The sequence below is a fragment of the Chroicocephalus ridibundus genome, chromosome Z (assembly GCF_963924245.1).
Source record: "Chroicocephalus ridibundus chromosome Z, bChrRid1.1, whole genome shotgun sequence".
NCBI classification, from domain to species: Eukaryota; Metazoa; Chordata; class Aves; order Charadriiformes; family Laridae; genus Chroicocephalus; species Chroicocephalus ridibundus.
Window position 1 is genome coordinate 4,384,702 of NC_086316.1, and position 26,182 is coordinate 4,410,883.

Below are 26,182 nucleotides of genomic sequence, written 5' to 3' on the forward strand. Positions count from 1 at the left end.
TTGGATATTCTCATGCCTCTTTCTCCTAGGCATACAAATAATGGTATTGATTACAAGACACTAACTTGGCTGTAAGAGAGGAGTTTTCTGCAGTTCATCGCTACATTGTCAGAGTGATAGGAACATGTTCAAATATAAATGTGAAAAGCAAATAAGGTATACCTCCTAAAGCTCAGACTTAAAAATAAACTCATTCTGCTATCCTTTACAAATGAATAAATACATAAGTGGAGTATCAGTTAGAATACAGAATCTTACAAATTCAGCATATGCTTTCAAAATCAGTAGTAAAATTAGTGAAATATGAATTCAGATCAAATGATTCAAGTTTTCTCTAAAACTTTGAATTAAAAACTTAAATATAGGCACTGATTTTGCAGTTTCAAGTTTATGAACATTTTATTCATGCCTTGATGCAGAACATCATTGCCCTTGAGTTGTTCTCCATTATAAATTAAACTTGTGCCATAAATCAGGAATCAGGTTAGATAAATGAAAAGATGAATAAGCTTTGGTAGTTAAAGATTACAAATATTTTCTTTATGTACAGTCTTTTTCAGTTTAATGTACTCTTTTTGTAGTAGCCTGTAGTATTTCATCTGTTACATTATATCCATTATGGCTTAAATGTTTGTTTTATACTTCCTGTAGCAAAATGCATGATCTCTTGAGAGTTAAATTTAGTAGATTAAAATGAACTCCCTTCCAGTCTTTTCATGTGGCAGCCTGGCCATAAGATCAAAACACATAAATGTAGGTTATGTTTAATTTCGAAATCAGAGTGTTGTGGACAGATGTTTGAAACCTTAAGATGACTCAGATTCATTTGTTGCATGGCTTTCTGCCTGGATAAACATACTGTGGATCCTGCCATTTCTGCTTTACTGATGCATTGCCGTGGTGATGAAATATGTAATTTTATCATAACCTTTCTGTTAATGGCCTAAACTGTGTCTTCTCTAATGACCGTGCAACCAAACCACATTGAATGTGAAGGACCACTTCTATCTTCAATGTCAGCTGATCTCAGTCGGATAACATGAGAGGTGATCTTTACTTTCACCCGTTTCTGTATTTCTTTCAGCTTTATCCAGCTCAAGGTGACAGACCCAAAATGATGGGTGTCGTGTCTTTATTTGATGCAGTATGCCCAGCTGTTTCTTCACTGTGTGGCTGTCGCTGTCTGTATATGGAACATGGTCAGATAGGGCTTTTACAGAAAACATTTCAGTGACCATGTTATTTGAATATGTGTTCCCCGCTGCAGATTTTCATGGTCATGTTGCAGTTCGTGCAGCTATTTTTTCATCAGAAAAGTAACTGACGCATTCTAACTCAGTACATTTAGATTTTTAGATTCTGATTCAAACTCTCTTGAGTAAACAGAGAGGCTTGCACAAAAAGATTTCATAGATCTTTGGAGTTGCTTTTATTTATCGAGGTAAGAATGGTAAGAGAATGAGGACAGCGGGGTTTTTTTTGTTTCCTTCCTTACATCAGGATAATAAAAAAAAAAAAAAAAAGATTTGGTTCTTTAGTTTTAACCTAATTAATCCACTCAGAATGCAAGCTCCTTAAATGGAACAGGGACATCTTTATGGCAAGTTTGTTTCTTTTGTAAAGCAACCGTGAAAATGCTAAACCCTAGCACATTTTAACTTAGTTTTTCTCTGGCCACCTTCTTGTTTATAAATTAAATATTTTGACTCTCCTGTTCTGATACTCCTTATTGCCCTTGCTGTGACTGTTCAAAGAGCTCTCTGTCTGGGGTGTTGCAGCAGAGCAGATTCAGACAGTTCTGCTCGGAGAAGGAAGTGGAGAGTTTTGGTTCCCATTTTGCACTTCTGGAACAGTTTAGGGAAGGAAGCACCTTTACACCTTTTATTGTTCGTGGTTGCTGACATCATATCCTTCCCTGACCGCTCTGTGCGTGTTTCCTGCCATTCTGTCGAGATTCTTCTGTGTTGCAGAGAAGGGACAGCGGGCGTGCATGTGTGTGTGTGTATGTGCGCCCGCGTGGGTACGTCTGTGCGTGAACGGACCAAAGAGAGACAGCAGCGGTCAAGTGATCGGCTGTGTTTGGCCATTAGCTCTTTTCCCTTCTCAAGCCTCTGATCAATCTTCTGTCAGCTACCACTGCCTCTGCCAAATCATATAGTGAACAGAAGCCCGCCAAAAATGAAGTTCCTCTTTTTGTAAGCAGTCTGATTATTTATTTTTTTTTTATGTTTGGGTTTGCAAAAAGGAAAAATGCTGAAGACTGTAACACCATAGCATGTAACTATGTGTTTCTTTAAGTGCAATTTGTTTGCATGTAACCATGTCATTAAGTTGGAAGGTTTCTTTTCTGTGGAGAGTTACCTCAACAAAGCTTCTGGAATTATTTTAAGTTGCTTTTTAGATTCTCTTGGATAATGAAAGCCTGCAGTACTATTTGAGTTTTGTCGTACCTTCAACTTTTCTAGCTAGTGTGTTTTATTAGTGTTAGGGAAATACAATTTATCAGTTAACAGGAACTTTAAATACTTACCATGTAATCCTTAATCCTGCCAGAACTTTTGAAAAGTTTGAGAACACTGGTGAACTCCTAAAGCAGCCATGGGGATTTGTTGTTCTCCAGAGTTCTTTACGTTCTGTTTGACTTGGAAGTCACCAGCCTTTGAAGGTTATAGCCCTTGAATCAGATGCCTTGATTTACTCATCTGAATCTAATTGATTTGGAATCAGTCCAGCTATCTGCTTTAAATATGTACATGTGCAAACGTATATACTAATGAAATGAATAGAACTATAGGCAAACACATAGTAAGAGTAGCACGTGAAGCAGTATGTGTTGATATGTATATATGTGTAAAAGAGTAAGACAGATATAGAGAATACCACAGCATTCCCAATTTGTTTCTAGTAGCAGTAAAAGTAATAGAAACGATTTCTTAAAAAGGAAATAAATTTTCTAGAAAAAACGAAAAGCTTTTATTTGAAATTAGACTAGTAAGCAAAAAGCAAACAGGGGAGATATTTTTTTTTTGTCAAGGCAAGAAAACTTAACCTGCTGCCTGCTGAAGCAAAATTATGTTTCTTTGCAAACTGTATGTTGGATACATATGACCTAACACATTCTGTCTTCTCCTTCAGGTTGTCTCAGGTTGTCTGATATTATTTAATAACCAAATCATCCTTGCACCCCTGCAACTTTATTTTCCTGCACATCTATTTTTCTACTTAAAACTAGTGTAGTTACTGGATTAGTACAGGTAATGAAGAACAAAATTCTGCTCATCAAGTGTTGCATGAACTACTTTTAAGATAATTTTGTGTAGATCGTAGGAATTTTAGGTGTTCTGACTTCAAACTGCCTGTAAAAGCTTCTGTTGTTTGAAGACTGGTCTTAAATGTGGAACTGAGAAGTGTGTGGGAGGGACTCAACATATTGCTCCTCCACTAAGATTTTTGTCCTTCCTGGTAGATTTTTCTCAGTATTCAGTGATTTTTCTGAACTCGCTCAGCATCAGCATCCTGATCTGCAGAGCAGCTCTCATCCTTGCTAACCTGTCACCGCTGCTCTAATCTGTCCACCCTGACCTTCCACCTTGCAGTGAATAAGAGTTTAGGCAGGCGTAGTGCTGTAAGCCGATAGTGCTACTGGCTTCAGCTGAATGAAAGGAAAGGAAATTGTTCCATATGCATTTGCTGTGGATTAGCGCATTGGCTTACCGTTACAGAGAAAGCCTGCTAGACTCCTTTGGGTCCTGCATGTGCATGGGAAACACCATTCTAACTTGCTCTTTGTATCAGAGGTAAGACTATAGGAAAAACAGGAAAGAAACCCAGTCCGAGGAAATTTAAAACTGTTTCTAAAAATAGACTGGGTTTGTTTGTCAACACTGAATATCAGATAAGACTGTCTCCTCGCTTTGTTTGGGAAAAAAGTTTTATGAATACATCTAATCAACTTATGTTGATTAAGTAGCAAAGTTTTGGACTTCTATTTTTTGTTGTAAATAGGATCAAGCACCTTTGTGTCGTCTTAAGCAGTGAGAAGTTGAACTGTCTTCAAAGAAGTGAAAAGCAGCAAAAAAAATTTTGCAGTCTTTATACTTTTTATTATATTGGCAATATGAATTGTTCCATGTTCTGCATTATGGTAATGATTTAGGCCTAGCAAATAATATAAAAAGGCATTCATGTACAGAAAGGTATAAGTATTAATCTTGAAAATTTGTTTTGCCCGGCAGATTAATTATATCATAGTGCCTAGTTAGAAAACTCAGACTGACTGCTTATTTGTTAACTTATTTTTTTCTCAGAGTGATAAAACACTTCAGCACCTTAAAGTTTTATGTATGCAAAGAAAATCAAGAGAGAATCGAAGATCAGAATGAGCGAGATCTAGCTTTTCTACCTCAGTAGCTTTGAATCAGAGCCAAATAATGGATTAAATGGCCAGGACATCGGCTTAGTGTTATGTAACATATTGTGAGAATTGATCAGGTTGGCTGTGAGACTACGAGCTTAAAATAAATAAGGAAACACCAGCCACTGTTTTAAAATTACTAATTTTTTATTTCCAAGGCAATATTTTTAATACATTGTGGATCTAACATAAAAACTTAAAAAAAACCCAGTTTAAATTAATCTTGTTAAGATTTTTTTTCTCTTCGATATTCAAATGAACTGTTTCATTTAAATGAATTCTGTTCAAAATACATAAATATAAAAATACAGTAAAGGAAGGTTAAAAAAGGGGGGAAAATGCATCCTTTTGTACTAGACTGAACATCACTTCTGCATTTTCTTATATTTCTGTCAAGTCTTTTATTTTTAAAAGTACTTTGCATATGATAGAAATTAGTTTTGTGGTTTATTACATTTTGTGCAATACTGAATGTGTACTGCATTACGTATTTTTATATATTGCATATAAGTGTCCGTAGTTTTGCTATAGAACCAGTGTTGTAAGGTTCAGGGAGCTAGTATTGGTGCATTACTAAAACTGTGAAAATATTTTTCAAAACATTCTTAAATTATCATCTGTCCCTATTATTCTGTACTATATAGCTTGACTTTTGGTGCAAGAATTTTTATAAGGAAAGATGTTTGTGTTTTCTAGTTATAAATAGTTTGTCAGAACCTTTTAGAATTTATATTGAAATGAAATAAGGGAAAATGCACTACGGGCGGGTTTTTTTCAAGTATGTTGAGCAATACTTTCACTAATCTATATTCTTAAAGTATAAGGTTAAAAATTTTGGATTTAAAGTAGCTGACATCTCTCATATATCAAGTAACACTTTAATAAAGGTCCATCCTATTTGCATAATGAGGGACATTATCACCTCTGCTGTCAAAACACAAGATTGTTTTCCCTTTCAGAAATGAATTAGCTGGCCTACTTAGCATACACAGGTACAGAAAGGTTCATTTACTCTCTGATTTAGGTAATTTTTCATATTAGAGCAGTGAGTGATATTTAAAACTAGAGACACCTAATACCGTTAAAGTTTTGGCAATGTATATTTCAGTCCTTTTCTTCATTTCTTGATATATTGATGGGTTTGTTCATAAAAAGAAGCCTTTGAATTAAATTATTATTTCTCTATGCATTACTTATTTTATAGATGCAGTAAATTTTTACTATAATTTACTTGTATACTAAATTATAATTAGGATGCTTGGTCAGGTCCATATAATAACTTTCATCTAGTTATCAATTTTGTAGTAACATTTGATTTCTTTTCTGTGTTTAGCAGGAACGGATGCAGGGGACTGTGAACTGAGTTGTGCAAGTGCAGAAGAAGGAGGTTTGTTTTGAGGAAACGGGAAAGAGGAAGAAAAGAGAAGGGAAAAATACATAATTTTAAGGAAGAAGGAGAGGAAAAAAAACGGGGACTATGGGGAGAAAAAAGATTCAGATTACAAGGATTATGGATGAACGTAACAGACAGGTAAGTAGCAAAAATACTGTATTTGAACATCATATTATATTTCTAAGGTGAATTATTCTCATAAGTGATTGAAAAGTTGATAACTTTGTGTACATATACACATACCTACATATATGTATACATATACACAATGTATGGAAGACTATCAAAGCAAAAGTACTTTTGGAAACAACCAGAAACCTCACACACAGTTTTTTCAAGTTTAGTAACATGCGTAGTTAGGAATTTATTACTTGAGGCCTTGATTCTACAAAGACTAATGTCTGTGCTCTACATTGGGCCCCCTCTGCACTCACTTTGACTTCAGTGTGTAGTATATGTGGTTAAGCCCATCTGCAAGTTGTTACAGGATACAGGCTTTTAGTACTGTATTTTGTGAACTATTATGAGTTTATTTGCAGGAGGACTTGCATTTGAATTCATAGATCCAAATTATTCCTGTTTCTACATTTTTACAGTTTTTATTTTTATGTCCTTCATATAAAAATGACACTACTTCATAAAAAATCTCAAATTTTCCCGTCTGAATTTTAAAAATAATTTGAGTAGCCTAACATATTCTAAAACCCACATACAATAATATTGGCATGTTGTAGTTATGAAACAAAGTCTCTGTTACTGATGCTATGGCTAAATATGTCCAGCAGGAATGGTTAATTAATTATTACCAGTGCTTTAGATAAAATGGCTGAGTAGCTGTCACATATTATCAACACTATCTCTGCCAGTTAAAATATGGTCATAAATTAGAGAAACTGCTTTCCTGTTTTCAGAAAAATAAAATTCAACAATTGGCATCTTAAAATAAAATCAGTGAAAAGCTGCTGCTGTTTAAATTTGATGTAAATGGATGGATGTTTTGTTGAAACTGGAGATTCACAAGTGTGGGAAACTCTTCATAAAATTATTTAACACTATGGTTAGTGTTCTTCATGCACGTAGCTGCAATTTTGGAGTAATCTTCGGTAGCTGTTTTTTAAGAACTTGATACTACATTACTATTAATATATTAGTGTATTCATTTGATCTGTAAATTTTTTCATATATTCATGTTGTGTTTTAAGAAGTTATTATGTTTTTAGTCTTCAAGGATTTTATAAAACCATAACAAATTCAACCTAGACATAACAACAAATTATAATCTTTAAATACGCTTTCCCAGAATCTTTAAATTCTGTAGTGTTAGTAATTACTTGTGTTCTCCATGGCAGAAAATCATGTTTAAAAGGAAAATTATATTTATGATGGATAAATTTTGTGTTTTCCCTAAAGGTTGCCTATTGCTGTGGGCCAAGCCAAAAAACAGTAATTCTATGAATATAAAACCACAACCACATTTAGTTTAATTGTTCCATAGTTTGGAGTTGAAATTATATTTGAAATATTGAACTGAATTTATCATTAAACATTAAGACAGTAGTTGTTTGGAACTTTCCCATACTATCCTGGATTTTTTTGGAAGTGAACGTGAATTATTTTGCAAATGATACTACAAAATTTTGCCATTAGTAACATTAGTTTATACAAGAGCTTCAGTGTCAAGTTGCTTACTCAAATAGAGGATTTATGGAGAACTTAATCCCCAATTTTGTCAAAGAGATATCTCTCAAGGGGCTAAATTTATTTTAAAAAATGAAGGAAGCTAGTCTTTCAGTTCATTCACTGCAGAGTATCAAGACCTCTAGCATCAGCTTTCAGAACTAATAATTATAAATAAAACTGTAACACTGGAATACTAACAACCGTAGTGTTAGTGAAGAAAGTGTTTATCTTTGATTATCTTTGATAATATCAATCGTGTTGATTAGTCTCTGTGAGTCTGAAGGTACAGATTTACATTACTTTACCCTCCACATATAGAATAATTTGCTTGATTCTACTTCTCATTTCTACTAAAATACTGAAACATAGTTTAGAAGGTGTTTCTACTGGTTTTATTCTCTTTGCATTGAGTGCCCTCATTTAAAGCTCGGTGAAGCCAATGAAAAGGTTTCCATTGAGTCACTTGGACTGTGGGATCAAGCTTTTTAATTGAAGTGATATACATATGATTAAATACAACTGGATTTTCACTAATAGGTGACGGTTCTTTTAACCATTTGTATGAGAAATACTGTTTCACAAGCCTTACTGTTTCTTAAAATATAATATATTCCATGAGCTATCACTGCTTGAGTGAGGCGGTGTCAGTTTATTTGTTTTCTAACTTAGACACTTACAGTAGTCTTAAAATGGTAATTGGTCTATATGCTATATTATTTTTTTATTTAATGACATTGAGTATTTGCATGAATAGAAAAGATTAAAAGGTTGCTCGGGGGGGGGGGGGGGGGGAAGGTTAAAAGTTTTTGATTAATAAAATTAAGATCCAAGCTGAAGTATGGTTCCACAAGGTTTATTTGTAGCTCCATTTATATGGATGCAGTTTACAAGACTGCTTTCTTTTCCTTCTTACTGCCTCACCGAAAGATTTGCTGTTTGCAAGAACAGCACCAAATCTGTTGACTGGAAACTGCTTTACTGTTTCTTATATTCAAACTCAGTGTGGTTTCACAATACAAGGCATGTTAGACAGGAATATGATACACATGAATAGTGCATCCTCAGCTGTTTTCAAGCACATAAATTCTCTGCAGGACAGCACATGCAGGGAAAAATAGGTGGAACACATATCAAATAAGGGGATATAGCAATAGTTTAATTTGTCTGCCCTCTCCCAGTGCAAAGGTGAATCTGTTTGGATAAAAGGGGTTTTGCAAAAGGGTTTAAGTTGTTACAAGGCCTGTGGAAGGTGGTTTTTGTTCTTGCGTTTCCACTTTTGCTCAGTGTCCTGACTAGCTATTTACATTAACCATTGAATGGAGTACTTGTTCTATCAGTGTAACAGCTGTTTTCTTCCACAACTACTGTCTGCTATGGTAGGAGACTCCCCTACTGTTCAAAGTGCTTGTGAGAGTGGATTGGGAAGGACAAAAATAGTGCTGACCTCCCTTCAAGAGGATTTCTTCTGAGCAAGTCTAGTTGGTTGCATTTGTGTACTTTAGTGACCATACTGGTAACAAATGTAAGCTGAAACTGTCCAGAGTCAGATGTCTGTCTGCAAATCTCATAGAAATGTGCAACAGGGGGATATGATCTGCACTTTTCCAAAAACTATTTGAAACTTAGACATTTTGGGATAAGTTAAAGGAAAACTACTGCAACCTAGACATTAGAGGTCCAGTTCTCTTACCCTGGACTGCATAAGAGCTCTGTCATTGACTTCAGTGAGCACAGAATTCAGGCTTTTAACTAGGAGGAGCCATTAATTTAATGTTGTTTTATGTGGGCTGACAGTTGGCTGTATTTTCCTAGCCCTCATAGTTACCGTGTGGTGACAAAGGTAGCAAGGATGTTTGAATCTTCTGTGAGTGATCACAGATTCTCTTTGAAAGTTGTGAAAGTTTCAGAAAAGCCCATCTGAAAAATTCCCATTCACTGTGCTCTAAGCCACAGGGAGAAGGAGTATAAGTAACTGCCACAGCTAGAGTAAATGTGTATTTATTTGTGTAGTTTAGTTACCATCATGATATTAAATGGAAATGAAAACTCTCAAGAGAATTCTGTTATAAGCAGCCAATGTGACCAGGGACTTTATTTTTATTATTGCAACACTGGATAATATGGTCTTCAAAAACATGGAACGAATCTCTGGTGGTGTTGGTGAGGCTCGTAAGATCGTGGTAGCCTTGTGAACAGCCCATATTTGTAGACTGCATACATGATATTAGTTCCATCACCAATAGAACCAACAGCTAAAAATATTAGCACTGGCATCTGATGTTGGAAGCTTCTGACCACTACAAGTTCTTAGTGCAGATATTTCGATTGGGCAGATTGGAGAAGACTGCTGTGAAGAATTCTGGTTTGTTTAAAAAAAAAACAAAAGAGGAAGGGCATTTTCAAAAACATGAGTGAACTTTATTTTCGTGTGTTTTCTTAATTGAAAGAAATAATTCAACTAGCTCTGTTATGGTCAACACATGAAGGAAAAACAGCGTTCGTCCCCCTCAGAAAAGTCCTTGTATTTTTTCGGTTTGTTTTTCATCAGTTTGAAATATTTTATTAGTTTTAATGAAGGCCTTTTGTGGCCTGCTGTAGGCTGGGATCATCTGGAACTCTCTTTGCAACAGTCCAGGCAGGGCTACCCAGGCCTAAAATAAATAGGTGTAATGACGTAAATGATATTGTATTACTGTTCTACAAGGTCACTTACAAAATATCTCATTAAATCCGTGGTCTGTAAGCTAAATCCAGAGGTACATTTACCCAGGAAAAAGGGCGTATTGACCCAATGACATTCTGGTATTGGGTCTGGAACACCCTCTTGCTTTTAATCCACTGTTTTTTCTATTTAGTATTAAGAAATAGCAGGTCTTACATGGTGATCCACCATTTTTTATCCCTCTGGTCGTCTTGCTCATTAGTTCTGCATTTTTTTCCCTGCTTGCGAAGCATGCTGTTGTCAGAATCACAGTTAAAACCAAGTTGAGCTTAGCTAATGATTCTGCATACTGTTTAAAACATCTCTTTCAATTTGTAACAGACTGCTGGGAGCTTCAGTGTTATTAAATACCATAGGAAGTGCACACTTCAGTATTACGGGTCTTAAATAGTAAGACAGTCTTTTTAAAGTATCAGGTCTGTGCAATTCTATAGGGTACGACAGTAACAAACACTTGCTGTTTAACTTTTTCATGCGTAGCTTTTTTACCATTACTTGATTCCAGCAAATCTGTACAGCTATAAACCAAGACTTACTGCAGTTATCAGCTCAATAGAGAACAAATTAAAGCAGATAAGTAAAGTGAGGTTATGGGGCAGGGGAAGAATATCCTGGAGGGAAATGACCGTTTGCAGGAAGACCTAGATTTGTTCTACTGACTTCGATACCTAATGCTGCTAGTTTCAAAACTAATTTCAGCCTCGTGTGTCTATTTTTATCTGTGTTTCAGCTCTATTTAAAAGGAAAGAGTAAGAGACTATCGGCTGAATCAGAAACTCCCCTGTAGAAAGGCAGAAGAGCCTTGCATATTAGTGCTAAAATGAGCACAAGTTAGACAGATGATAGAAAAATTTTTTCACCAATTTCTTGATATTTTCAGCCTTCCCTCACGGGGTGTCTCCATTTTATCCAACTTATGATTTTATTATTTTTTTTCCCCAGGGAAGTGTTTTCATATGAAAACATAACTGCTTAACTATGCAACTAAGCATCATTCTGTTCAATGAACCTTTGTCTTAAACACCACATGCTTTTTATCTTTTACATATTTGAATTCCTTCTCTTGTTCACATTAAATTGCACGCAATAAAACATATATTTGGAATATGGCATTACAGTTAGGCCCTGGTCCTGTTTTTTTCAGAGGTAATGTTAGGTTTCGGTAAGCGAAGAATACAGCCCAAGATTTCATGACTTCTAAATTGTAGTGATCTTTGCAACTCTGGCAGCACTTTTCACATTATGCCAGACTACTTGAGAAGTAAAGTTTTAAGAGAGCTGCTGAACTGAACCGTGAATTTCTAGAATGTATTATATTTAAGCTTAAGTGTGCTTGTATTACAAGCATGTATGTTCTGAGCATAATTTAGAGTGAATTAGCATAAGGTAAATATTTAGGTCAAATTACTTTTAATTTGAAGTGTGAGCAAGAAGCCTAAGTAAAGAGAGCGCAGTGGTGAATGAGGCATCTGCCAGCACAGCAGAGCTGAAAACCAGTGCAGACACAGGCACAGCCTTGCTGTCTTGCAAGGAATGGTTCGGAAAGCCCTGGGGGAGAAAGAGCTGGAGGTGGGAAGCAGAACTGAAGCCATTGTGGAGAGGAAGAAGTTACACTCTTCCTGTTATGACAGGAAATGCAGACAAATGTGCTTCCTGACCATTTGCTCAGCAGGGAATGAAATATTCTTTGACCTTTACCTTATGAACATTTTAGCAGCACAGAACTAGTAAACATGTTTTTTACCCTAAACATCTATTTGTACCTGCCAGAACTGGTGATAGCATACCGAAAAAAACCCCTCAGTTTTCTTGTATATTGTGTTAGCTATTGTGTTTTTGATAGAGGTGATTTTTTTTGCTTAAAATACGTACCTATCTGTATATCTATATGTTATGGACTTAATCTTATCTCTCTGATTCAATAAAAGGAAATGAAGTATCAGAGTTTAACCATTATTACTCTTGCATTCCAGTCTGGTTTTAGATCTTAATTTGTAAGTTAAAGTGGGAAGCATATTGATATTGCCTAACCTACTAATTTATGAGTTGCTATATCATCTGTTAATTAACACATCTTCCAATTATCTCTCCTCTCTTTACTTACAAAGAAAAAATTTGTATAAGAGATCCACCATCATGTATTGAATTTGGGCAGACTGAATAATATCACTATTTTAAGTATTTGATCTGTTATTTATGTACTAATATGCTAAAAATGGGGAGTAACACATAAGTACAAAACCCTTTTTTTAATACGGATTGATCGTGAACATTTTAGTTGTTATAGCAATTTTAGGGCATCCTGCTTAGAACTCCTCTTTATCCAGACTATTCATCCGGGACAATAGCTCTTTTACCAGCATAAATCACTGCTGTCTCATGCCTGTAAGTTTTGCTGGAGGGTTATAAGAACATGGAAGCAGGCTGCTGAAGGCCCTTCACTGCTCTTTAAGGGGCCTTTCATTTAATATGGCATGCTCGGTTATTGTATAAAGGAAGGTTTGTCTCGGGCGAGTCCTCCACTGGTGCTGCTTCACAGACCCACTGGGGGTTACTGTAAAGATTGTTGCAGCTTGGCCTCTTCATATGACAAACAGATCTAAACAAAAATCAAATAGGAGGAAAGGAAGAGAGGATATGACAAGAGCCCTTGTCTCTCCAGTAGTTATTTGGGGTTTCTACATATGATAGGATTAGGTGCCTGGCAGTGACATTTTAGTCAAGAGCTCCTTGGTTTGCACATGGCCAACTTGACTTTATTATGTTTGAAGTTAGGTAGATCACTCATGTAGTACCTTCTGTTTGTCACATACATACTACCTACCGTGCTTGCTCTAGTCTCTGAGTCAGATTTAGACATTCCAGATGAAGTAAGGACAAACAGAACAATATTTCTTCTTGACCAGGCAGTGTCCGTAGACATTGTGTCTGTGCACAGATACTTCTGTGCATCAATGGTCCCTGATTTTCTCTAGTCACTCATACATGTTTAATGGCAGGAAACGTATATTGGAAGGATTATGTGCAAATGCCCTGTTTCTCTCATTTTCCTATGTCAGCAGCTCTATATCTTTATAATCAGGATAGGAAGACGTAAGCAGAACACTGATATTTTGCCAGTGGCTGGACTGAATTGCTTGAAAGATCACAGGACTGCTACTTTGAAAACACAAAATGGTAGCACATACGCTAGTGACAAATACGGAGTGCTGTTATGGCTCAGCCTCTTGGAGTGTGTGAGATTTCAGAAAAAGCACTAGAAGGACCTGAATTAAAAACAAAAATAAAATAAAATACAATAATCCAAAACCAACTCTCACCACAAAATACAGAAAGAAACAAAACTCCATTGCAACAAAGATAAATAATGTGTCCTGAAGGCTGCATTCATTAAATGGGAGTATTTATCGCTGCTTCTGTTCCTTCACTGATCTATTAACATTTATAAGAAACACATAATTGTTGTTACAAATGCAGCTAAATAAAGACTATTACCAGTGGCCACTATCACCATTTACACACATACACATTTAAATTTAAATTTCAGCACATGAAAGAATTTATACTCGCAACCAAGCAACATTACCTTCTAGTTTATTTAGGTAAGTTTTACCTACTAGCGAGTAAACAAAAAAGTCTGCTCTCTGGGCCAGGTTCCCCTCTAAATGGAGCATATCAGAGTGTGTGATATGCACACTTGAATTCGGGCTGTCTGCAGCCCCACTTACAGACATTGCAATGACTAGTCCATGAACCACCTCTCAGAATACTCTTCCAGCTTTATGCATGAAGAGCTAGTGGAGAGGTGTTTCCATGGTGTTGAAGAACAGCCAGAGCTGAAGTGGAAAAATGTCCTTTTAAAAATCCTCTTTTGTCAATGCCTTTCCTTTAGCACATACTGCGGGTTTCACCTTTAGTCAGAATTTAATCCAAAATATATAAAAAGCTCGCCTTGATTTATATCAAGGAAGTTGGAAGCTGGCTACTTCACTGTTGGGTTTTGGGTTTTTTTCGGTTTTCCCAATTCTTGAGAGCAGCATCTGATTTGCTTATGGCCTCTATAAAGTCATCAGCATTTATGCGTCTTCATATACAAAAATACTGCAGGCTTTAGTCTCCTACCCTCTCAGTACTGCCACTGCGGTTCTGAGGGCAGTTTGGCCCTCAAATTTTTAAAAATAACCTTTAAATAAGTAAAATAACCATAGCACTGAGACAAATAGTGATAGACTAGTGGGTTTTCAGTTAATATGAAGGGATGGAATTAGGTTATTTTTTAGTATGTTTCAGAGGTAAATGTGGTCCTCTCCGCACACTGCTCCTTTTGCAATACATGTAAAACTATGCATAAAAGTGCCTCATAACAGTATGTAGAAAATATTGTCAGTGTTTCAAACCTTATGATTTATATACACATGTTTTAAAAGGTTTTAAAGACACTTGAATGCTGGCCTCTTATCTGTTCCACTTGCTCCCTCCACTCCATTTTCATTCTCCCCAGTTCTCGCACTGTCGTTATAAAATATTATGCCCCCAAAAGAGAAGGACTTCCTAAATTGCCTATCATTCTCCTGAAAAGGAGAAAATTTGTGAACAGAAAACCACCTACAAATTAGCAGTGGTATAGACAGCAGGGTTAATTAATCATATCTTGACTACTGTCATCAGGAAAGAAAATGTAGTGATTTGATTCTTGCTCCTGAAAAGAAGTTAAACACATATTGAAATGGATGCACTTTTTTGGATGTCCTTTTTTAAATATGTTGATGAATCGTCTCACTGTATGTGTGTTTTCTTTCAGTTTTGCTCGTGTTCTTTATGTCAAATGACAAAATGACATTTTCTGTTGTTATATGATGCTATCATGACTGAGAACTTTAATGCAGTATATGACAATAAGACTATGGGACCACCTGGATTTTTTGGTACTGCAGCTACAGCTACTCAAAAACTTCTGTTCATGCGGGTTGTGTGTGTCTTGTTCATTGTCGGCACTGAGTCAGTTCAAGTATAGTCAAAGCTTATTAAGCACAGGTTGCACACTGCCTTCCACCCAGACAAAAGAGACCAAATGTTCTGAATAATTTGTGCTCATTTTTACCACTCAGCAAAAATTTCTGCAATACTAGATTATCTGTTACCTTAGCCAATATTTATTAGATACTTTTAGATTGGGTGAGTATGGTTAACATAACAAATAGTTAACAAATTGAGACACAAAAAAAGATAAGTAATAAAGATGCTGTCTACTTATATTGCTCACAAAAATATTTTAGCATATGGAAGAGAAGTATATTCATCTTCCTTATGTAGCCACATAGAAGAAAGTATGAAAAACTATCATTGTTTTTGAATGGCTTGAAGAGTATTCTTAATCTTTCCTGAAGTTACTGACCTTTCACTATACATTTGAAAATACAAGTTCACCTGTACTATACATTGTTGTAAAAGCATGATAAATTTACATACATACATCTATGTAATGTATATACGTAAAGATAAGCCATAATGAATGGCAAGTTTAAAAAGAAAAGTAATATTCCAGATCACCAGAGAAACAGTAGTAGATACAGGTTTTTAAATGCATTTATCAGCAGTGACAGAAAGCATTATCTGATAGATTTAGAAAATGTTAGAAAGATCAAGGATTTAAAAACAAATCAAATTCAGAGTAATTAAGATTATATTTTAAAGAAAGAGAAAAAAAAAGATCTTTTCACTTTCCGCAAAAAGGAACTCTAACCAATATCATTCTGGTGATAAGTATTATGAAATAAGTATGTGCCGTTCAGCACAGCTGTGTGGTTATTCTAAATGTTCAGGAGCACCTAACAGTAAACACAAACAGTGGCTTTAAAGATATTTCTGTACTGGAGTGTACTTTGATGGTAAGAAGCTGTAACATGCTAAATTCTGAGGTTTATGTGCAACAGAAACCATACTGTACAGAGACACTCCACCTACAGCACTGTGGTCAAAAAGTTGATTGAAAGGCATTTTAGATGCAGAAAAGTATGTTGAGTTAGTACATTTTATTTTCTGTATGTTTAGCTTTTTCTAAAACATGCTTTTATATATAGATATATGTTTCAACAAATGCATTGCAATTTTCTGTAATCAGAGAAAACATGAAAGGAGTGTTTGAAAGACTAGGGTCTTTTTGAGAATTGGAATGAAGTTTTGTTACCTATCTCATTATTCATTCCAAATATCAAAAGCCATTGAGACAGACAAATTTAGAAATAACTTACTACCAATTAAGCGTACTTGAGACTAGTGCTGTGGAAAGTGTGTTTTTAAAATGCTTGAATAATTGTATTTAATGGCAATCCGTCTTTTCTTAGCAGTTTGTTGACAGAGGCTAAAGAGATTGAAATGACAATGAGAGGAATAACATTCAGTATACATTTGGGAGAATAAATGTTCATAGTATTGGCACAGAGCCTCATCTTTCTGAGAGGGACAAGCAAACAGGGATTAGCAATACTTAAAGGTCACGTTTTCCGTGGCCTGACGTGCTGGGATTTTGAGGTAGTCTGGGGTCGCAGTTAGCATTAACTTGCATTAGGAGTGTGACAAGATAAAACAGCAGCCATATGAACCCTGTACAGACAAATCTTCTTGCCTCAGCATTAAAGTGCAGAGGTGCTACTGCTTTATGGGTATTAAGGAATGGTAGCAACAAGTGCCGGATTAGGCAGACCTATAAACTTGGTTGCATGCCTGTCCTTGACATATCAAATACCTTGACTACATGTTAAATTTGATTAATAATAGGCTTAGCAAAACCATATTTTCATCTTAAAAATTCTTGTCACTGAAAATCAGTAGAGAAAAAAATAGACGTAAAAAAAAAAATCACAGTCATCGTATACACTTAATGGAAATTGCATATATGAAGAAACAGAAGGAGGAATAAAATTCAACCATACAATTAGCTTAAACAGCTCATGGTAGTTTCTTATTCTAAGTCACATGTCTTACTGGAACTTGTAAGCTAGTGCAGAGAAGAGGAAAAAAAATTATTTGATGTGCAGGTCTTTCGTTGTCAAAACAGTCCCTGTGGAAAATTGTGGTTTTGTACAGAGTAACAATATTTTTCATACCGCCTAGTTTTCGCATCATGTCAGGGCATTAACTAGCCCACTGAGAACTTAGAAGCTCATCCCTATTTCTTCCTATGTAATATGACCCAAAGTCCTTTGTAGTAACAAAAGGCCAGTTCGTATTTCTGAGCATCTAATTTGAAACGAAATAAAGTATGCTGAAGTATCTTTGTTTAGAAAAGACCTTGTTTCAAAGGTGGTATTTGTTGCTGGACAGCTATTCTTCATTCTTGCTTTCTATTTCTCATTTCTCACATGAGCATTTGAACTTTTAACACTAGATATTTCTTCAAAACTATTGTGAGTGTGTTTATATGAACAAAGTATCTGTTTCCCACAGCTTAATTTGGTGTGAAATAATTTGTTCCACTAAAAATCTGTGAGGAGTTGGGGAGCATGGAATCAAAGTCAATGACTATCAGAAATAAGATTCGAATCCACATGTTCAGCCTATTTACAGCTTCAAATCTGAGGTGCAGTTTTAAAATATTGATGGTAAAGACGTATGCAGTATAAAGAGTATATGAATTAAAAAGTTACAGAGAAGGATGCAGTATTAACACTTCATGGTGCTACTTAATGAAAACATCCCATGCTTTTTACCTGTAACTCGAGTTTTGTGCAGTGAGAATTAGGTATATTTCCTCACTTACATAATACACAGGCGTACTTACATTCTATTTTTGAACTATATTTATATTTATGCATTTGCCTCCTGAGCATGTTCAATTCAAAGACTAAAGCAGTCACACGTCATATTTCCAAAGAAAGAAGGAGGAGTAAAAAGACCAGCTTGGGGATTTTTGATGGACCTTTTTTTTCCCTTTTTCCAGGTGACATTTACAAAGAGGAAATTTGGGTTAATGAAGAAGGCTTATGAGCTGAGTGTTCTGTGCGACTGTGAGATTGCTCTGATCATCTTCAACAGCACCAACAAACTGTTCCAGTATGCCAGCACTGATATGGACAAAGTGTTGCTGAAGTATACTGAGTACAACGAGCCGCATGAGAGTCGAACGAATTCAGATATTGTTGAGGTAAGATTTTCTGTTCTGTGAGGATTCTTTTTTCACTTTGCTCTGAGGCATAAGTACTCAAAGCGAGAGGCCTGATCATCTTTCTCAAGGGTCGTAGAATGTACCTGGAGGGGTCAGAGCAGCAGGAGAGCACAACAGGGACCACCAAGTGTTGGTGTTGGGGTGGGAGATGGTGCGGCAGAGTCTGTAGGGAATCCAGTCTTCTGTGACCTGTAGGTTTTACCCTGCTGAGTCTCACGTGCTCAGTGGAAACTCCTGCGATGGGATCTCTGCCATCCAGCTTTCTGTGCTGCTTTGTCCCTTTGTCCCGTTAGACCTCTCCGTGCCTCGACCAGTACCCCCCAGCCGAATCTCCCCCTTGTCCCCTAATCACTCTCGCTGACATGCTGTCCAGAAAACATTGTGTGCCTTGTCTCATCACTCCGAAAGTTATCATGTCCTCCGTCCAGTAGGAAATAAAATGCATTGTAAAGGATGTGGAAGAAAAAGGTTTAGAATCACTGCTTTAAGGCATTTGACTGCCTGACTTGTTTAGCTTTTTGATTACTTACAGAGGAAGGAGGTTTAATAAAATGCAAGAAAAGTTTACGTATGAGCTGCACAGTAACAAACATTTCAGCTACCCAACACAAAATGCTGTTACCATAATTAAATAATAACAGGATCAAAGCAATACTATCAGAATGCTAGAGACACCTTTTAATTATTTAAAAAAAAATAATTATGTAGGGCAACTTGTATTTACAATTACTGAAAATTATTAATTAAAATTTAAGATTTTCAATATTAAGCTTCTAATATTTGCAGAAAAGTCAGTTTAATTTATAATCACATTAAGATTCAAGCCATGCAAAATAAATGAAGCTTTCAATGATTTTGTTGTAATAGCAAAACACTCAGAGTGAAATCTAAAAAATCGCTTATGTGACTTACTCAACTCCTGTCAGCGATTAGGCATCTAACAGGATCATTTAAAAAAGTACTGGAAGGATGAGTTCCTGTCTTAAAGATCAGTGAAAATTTATTCATAAATGCTACTGAATGCCTTGGCCTATACACTTAGATTACTTCAGATCTTTTTAAAGGTGTTAGTTTCATATTTTTAACTAATCTGGATGTTGTCTAAAATGGGACTTTGCTGCTTTTGGAATCTTCACCTGGGTTAGTCATGTATTTGAGACTAGCAATGGAAGAAAGTAAGTGTGTGAATCACATATAAAATGTTTTTGATGGAGAAAAAATACTGTATAATAGACATTATTAGACTTGTTACAAGATGTCACAGACAGACCACCATAAATTGGCAAAAACTGCAACCCAGAAATATACATTGCTTTTCTGTCTGTCCTCATGTCATCATATAGGATGATACTGTTTTGCTTCCTTCATGATCTCCCAGCAGATTTTCTTCCCCATCAGGAGAGGATAAGGTTCTGACAGCAGAACAAAAATTTATGTGAGTTAAGACTAAGAGGAAAGTACATAATTTCTTCCTCCTCTCCATCATCTCTTTTCCTCTCTTACTTCCAATCTCCTGTATAGACATGAAGCCTTTCCTGTCACCTAGCTCTGGTAAGCCCATGTCCTGTCCAGCAGAATTTAAATTCTGTCCCCAAAATAATGACCTGTCCTCTTTTAATGGCAAAAAGCCAGAATATTCTTAGCAGGAAAAGTTTCCTGTGATATCTTTACTTCTTCCTGCAGGCTTTCTTGTGGAAATAGGTGAGTAAGCCAGGAGTTAGGGATTTATTACTTGCTTCACAATGAATGAATACTTTTGATCATGAGGATGATGGTTTTTCAAGAAACATGACTGAAAATGTAAAATTTAAAATAATGTCTATTTTGTTATAACTCTGAGATTTTGAGAAAGAGCACTCAGCACAAACAAAGTCCCTTTCTTGCAAAAATAGTGGGCCAGTTTGGATAGGCTGGTAGGCAATTTTGCATGCAGGTGTGTTATTTTCAGGCTATACCCAAAATTTGGTGGGCATCCCTTTTCACTTGTCTAAAAGGAGCCAAATAAAAGTAGGTAATTGAAATAAACATTATTTAAATTGAGTAATCTAACAATAGACAGAAAAGGCCAAATTAAGTGCCTGTTTGTAGTTTTTACGTAGCTCTGAATTCAGTCATTTGATCGTTTTGCTATTACGTTTTTCAGTGTTCTGCCTGTGATGCAAAATACTTAAGCCACACCAATGCCAGTACTGTTTCAGGATCAAAGGAGTACTTGTGCAGAACAAAGGTTTCATATTATCGTGGCTTTACTTGATAATTAACATCTCAGTTACGAGTGCAATAGAGAAATGGAGTCCATGAAAGTATGCAGTCTCAGAAATGTCTTGACTCGTAGTGTAGTTTGGATATATTTTTAGGTACAGGATATAAATCTGCTACATATTTAAATATTTAAATTGATCAGTTAAACTGACTACATTACACATATTTTCCTTGTACGGAGTCCATTTTTTTCACTTTCAGACAGCTAGATTTCACACTTAAAAGTTTTTAATCTTGTTCTCCCAGAGCAATCAACAGCAGCTGAGATTCAGACAGTGTTATTAAATCTGATCATTTTCAACTAAATGACTGTTCAATAACTATATTTCAGTGGAAGAAAAGGATATCACTATGCTCACAGATTTCTGCACAGTATTAGAGGAAGAAAACTTTTTTAGGTAGACATGAAAATTTGAAATATAACTGTCAACTGTGTAAAGGTCTTCAATTTAGAATCCAATTTCTGTTCACGTTCAGCATAATATTAACTATTTAGTTACTTTTGGTTGTGGTTGAACTGTGTTATCAGTCATTAGAATGTGGTATAACATCTTTGAACAATCCATATTCAAAGAAAATCAAAAGAGTAGGTCTTTAGTATCTAGTTAATTACTTTTAAGTTAAACCACTGCTTTTCAAATGGAAAAATTACATGAATTTTCATGTAGGTCTGGCTAAAGCTGTTAATTTTATTAAGCAGACATTTTCAGTTTAATTACTAGGATTAATTATGTTTAGCATTTCTGAAGGAATGAGTCTTCAGGCCATAATTGTTATTTGAAGTATCAGAAGACACCAAGTGTCTTCTGATCAACAAACATTACATTGTTTTTCAAGAGAAAAAATTATTTTACATTCATTTTAATACTTAAAAATACTTAAAAGTACTTACTTCACCGCAAATGAAGCAATTTGGTTATACCCAGCTTACAGGTATGTGATCAGATTACATCTGTCATGATGTAAAATGGTGTGGCTAATATTAAGAGAATTGTAAAGTTCAGTTACTGTTATTCTCTGAACTCTTTTGATTTGATGATTTAAACAAATAGCTTATACTTTCTTTACACATGTAGTTATTTTATTTATATGTAATAAGTGTAACTGAGATGGTCTTTTACAGTTGCCTCATTCAAAATGGAGCTGATTAACATGCAGTTTATCATTGCATGTTATGGTATATCTGAGTTCTTTAGATCACAAAAATTATCTACCAGCTGAATGTGTTTCTGTTATTACCCAGTAAATATACTTTTCAACATCCACAGGTAACTAAAAATCAGTGTGTATTCATGAATATTTGCATTCAGCGGTCAAGTGTATCCATTTTAAACAACACTGACAATTTTTGTGAATCTTAATCAAAATCTGTGTGGAGGTTTTATGATATATATTAGTTCTCAAAAAAAAAAAAGTTCATTCTGAGACTTCTGTTTAGAGTTAACCGGATTCTTAAAACTGAAACCTTTACTGAAACCTTTATGTCCTCACCCACCAAACCACTCACACCACAGTCTTTCATTCAAGTTTGCTTCAGTTAAAAAGTGCATGTTGATTGCTGGGTACAGTAATTTATTTTAAGGAATAGCAGAACCTGTGCAGGGTTAGAATCATAGAATCGTTAGGGTTGGAAGGGACCTTAAAGATCATCTAGTTCCAACCCCCCTGCCCTGGGCAGGGACACCTCCCACTAGATCAGGTTGCTTAGAGCCTCGTCCAGCCTGGCCTTAAAAACTTCCAGGGATGGGGCTTCCACCACCTCTCTGGGCAACCTGTGCCAGTGTCTCACCACCTTCAGGGTGAAGAACTTCTTCCCAATGTCCAGTCTGAATCGACCCATCTCTAGTTTTAATCCATTCCCTCTAGTCCTGCCATTACTCAACATCCTAAAAAGTCCCTCCCCAGCTTTCTTGTAGGCCCCCTTAAGATACTGGTAGGCCACTAGAAGGTCTCCCCGGAGCCTTCTTTTCTCCAGACTGAACAACCCCAGCTCTCTCAGTCTGTCCTCACAGGAGAGGTGCTCCAGCCCTCTGATCATCGTCATGGCCCTTCTCTGGACACGTTCCAGCACAGCCATATCTCTCTTGTAGTAGGGGCTCCAGAATTGGACGCAGTACTCGACAGGTTGGGTCTCACCAGAGTGGAGTTCCTCATGGAAGGAACCACAGGAATTGGTTCCTTCGACACTGAGGAAAAAAAGATTAATTTTATCTTTATGCAAACTTCCAAGTACTGTATGTAAATACCAACAACAATATATTCGGCAGCTGTCATTCAAAATCCTGTGTTATAATTACTAGAAGATTTGTAATTCTTTACTTTAAAGTGCAATTACATTTTCTCTCATTACAAAATCCTGTGGCATTTGGTACACAGTCTTTGGTACAGAAGTGGTGTTTTTACAACTAGAGTTCCAATCTGTCCTTAGAAGTTTGTCAATACATTCAGTGACTATCTGCTCTATCAAAAAAAAGCTTACCTTATGGGTTTGTTGTTTAACATTATCAGCACAGTTGTATAGGACTAGGCAGTAATTTTCTTATGGCAATGAGGAAATAGGGAAGAGTAAATGTCAGAGTTTTACAACAGACAAGTACGTGCATTATGCATTTTTTTCATTTATTTAAAATGAGGCCAGATCCTCCCCTTGTTTCTTTAAAACAGAAGTGGATGTAACACAACTTATTCTGGTGATATTCACTGCCACGCTACTGTGAGTGATGGGAATCCAGTGCATAAGCGTTGTAAGCCCACCACTTCGGAGCTCAGAGAGGACATTGCCCTTTGATTGTAGGGGGCATGTTTCAGAGTAGGAATGCAGGGAAATGTTTTGCATCTTGGCTGCAAATGTAATTACGACCCTAAGAATATTACAGAAGTCTGCTGTGGTTCTTCAGCTAAGCCATCAAGGCTTTGCTGACTTAAGGTGAACACTTCCTGCCTGTTTTCTTTCTCAGTGTCCCCTCTTCCTTGTCACTTCTTTCATGTCAAAGCATCAGCTACTGTCTCAGCTTTAGCAGACATCTAGTGAGCTTTTTCAAAGTCCTGGTTTTCATTCTGTTTCTTAGGCACTGAGTCTAATACGCTGATCCTTGCTCTGTGTGCACATAAATCATTCCCCCACAAATCACTAACCACTTCATATTTCAGCTCTTTTTAAGCCCTCAATCCATCAATTTCTTTGACCCTGCTGCTCTTATTGTCCCTCTTTCTCCAACTGGCTTCTATTCCTCTGATGATTCAGTGGTCACTGACTTTAACTCAAGTTCTCCTACTAGGTCAGCCCTTTCAAATTCATCCCATTAACCATATCTTCCGTTTTCTGGCCAACATACATCCACCTCCTCAGTTCCCCTCTGCCATACCACTAATCACCGGTAGAGAAAAAAGAGGAACAGCACAAACTTCCTCCATTTTCCTCTTTGTTAACTGAGTTTCTATGTTATCAATGCTAATCACCCACCAGATCTCTGAATTTTGTAAAGTTCACTACTTCAAACTGCAACTTTGCATGCATGCACACACATCTGTCTGATCTTTGCAGCTGTCTTTTATCTTACAAGAAACTCTTCCATGACCTCAGTGTCTTTTTCTTTTCTGAAATATCTCTCTTGCTATCTGCCTTTGGCTTTTTTACTGGCATCTGGCTTCATCTACTTCTCTATCTTTTTTTTTTTTTTTTTAACACATAGAAGGAGTTCAGAGTCCTCAACATAGACTTTTACATGTAGGAAGATGTCAGCTCCTGCAATACATTGTCATATCCTCCCACTTCAATAAAACTTTATTGTTGTTTGGCTTCTCAGCTATACGTTATCTTACTCTGTGGGGTAAGCATTTCATCAAGCCTACTATGCCCTTTCACCCACCTTTCCACTCACTCTTGCAATTTTCCTTTATTCTAATGCATACTAACAGGTCTTACCACAAAGTATTTACAGCCCTACTTCAGACATAATACAGTAAGAACAGGAAGCAAAATAAGGTGATGATGGTACAGTAACATGGTCCATGTAGGATTCATCAATCCTGTTTCCATCAAACAAAGTTTATACCTCTTGTACCAAGGACCATCTTTTGACCATGTCTGAGGTTCTCCTCATCTTCAACTCATCATCAGTTTCATTCTTATTAACCTCTTGCCAATTGCACTCCAGTACATACTTCTTTTTCTGTCTTCCTATCTCATTAAGTTGTACTCTCCTTTGTCTTTTATCTCACCACCTGCTCCTCCAGTCTGCCTGTTAGGGATCGCTTTTCCGTTACACTTGATGTCCCTCCGTCCTCTTTTCTGTCTCCTTTCTCGTTGAAATTGGGTAAGTTTAAAGAAACTTGCATTGGGTGAACTCTTGCTTTCTTCAGTGATACTGAAGAATACTTCATCAAGAATTGCCCTGAGCTACTCTAGGAGACTAATTATCCTAGGGCCATTGTGATGGGGATGATGATTGCTCTTGGGGAAAAAAAGTAGTTCTAATTTGCAATAATATGTCACAGTTTTAAGTAATTTACAATTTATAGATTCTTTTTCATAGATGAACATCTAGCATTGTCTTTTTAACTTGTTTTGCATAGCGTCATACATCGTTCATTTTGGACACTTTTAAGAATCAGTGGACAGGGTGCTGGGCCATCATGTCTAGTCTGTGCTTTTGCCAAGAAAGGTTGGACCAGATGATCCTTGAGGTCCCTTCCAACTTGGTATTCTATGATTTTATAACTGCTCTAGTTAACTGCTGATGAATTGACCTTTTCCAGAGTATTTTCCCTTCCCAAGTGTACTCCTGTATTTGGTGAGGGAGGATGAACTGAACATAGCAAGAGAGATGAGTGCCATTTGCAGCAGCATTTTCCCCCAAGGGGAAGAAGTGAGCTTGTGGACATGTGAAATTCTCCCTGCAGGTTGCACATCCTTTGTGTTTTACAACACGCAGAGACAATACTGGTGGAATCCAGAATTTTGGGGGTTTGTGTGTGTTATTGTTTGTTAAAAAAGCATTTTACTCTAAAAGACTGTGTGTAATGAAAACGTGCAACTAATGATAGATAACAATGAGTACTTCCACAGGTTTGTAGAAGGACTACCTTGAATTAAAAATCTGATTACTTTTAGTATGACCAGCAACAAAGTGTTCAGAGGCATGAAATACCACTAAGTCTCCTACAGGCTTGAGGGACATGAGACTTAAAACTCAAGTTTGTACAGCTTTAGCACACCAGAAGGTTGGAGATGATGAGGGTGGCACTCAGGCCGCAAAAGGTGCATGCATGTGACGTGCTGCTTGGGCAGTGTGTTGTGCCTGAGAGGAATGCTGCAGTCCTGTTTAGCTGATGGACTTTCTGCACATCATCCCATCGGTTCTTACAGGTGTGCTGTGGGTCCTGTAGCACAGGTAGGATTAGTCACTTGGTGTGGAAGTTCTGAATGAGATGAAAAGGAAAAAAAAATTCCTTCTGTCAATTATTTCTAAAGGTTACAGAGCTAATGACTAGCTGGGTGGGAGGTTAATTAGATTCTGAAAGCCTCTTCATATCAATTAAGACTCT

The 26,182-nt window shown here is 36.4% G+C and overlaps 1 protein-coding gene across 16 annotated transcripts in view; it reads left to right on the forward strand.

The window, feature by feature from the left end:
- Positions 1-26,182, forward strand: part of MEF2C (myocyte enhancer factor 2C) — a 140,779-nt gene that overhangs the window by 54,935 nt on the left and 59,662 nt on the right. For 13 of the 16 annotated variants that reach the window (XM_063321409.1, XM_063321415.1, XM_063321411.1 and 10 more), the window contains 2 exons: positions 5,748-5,945; positions 18,149-18,352. In XM_063321409.1, the coding sequence (XP_063177479.1) occupies positions 5,892-5,945; positions 18,149-18,352 (258 nt within the window). In that variant the 5' untranslated portion in view covers positions 5,748-5,891. Of the gene's footprint in view, positions 1-2,047; positions 2,196-3,779; positions 3,798-5,747; positions 5,946-18,148; positions 18,353-26,182 lie in introns of those variants that run through there. The other 3 variants (XM_063321414.1, XM_063321416.1, XM_063321410.1) reach the window with 3 other exon arrangements.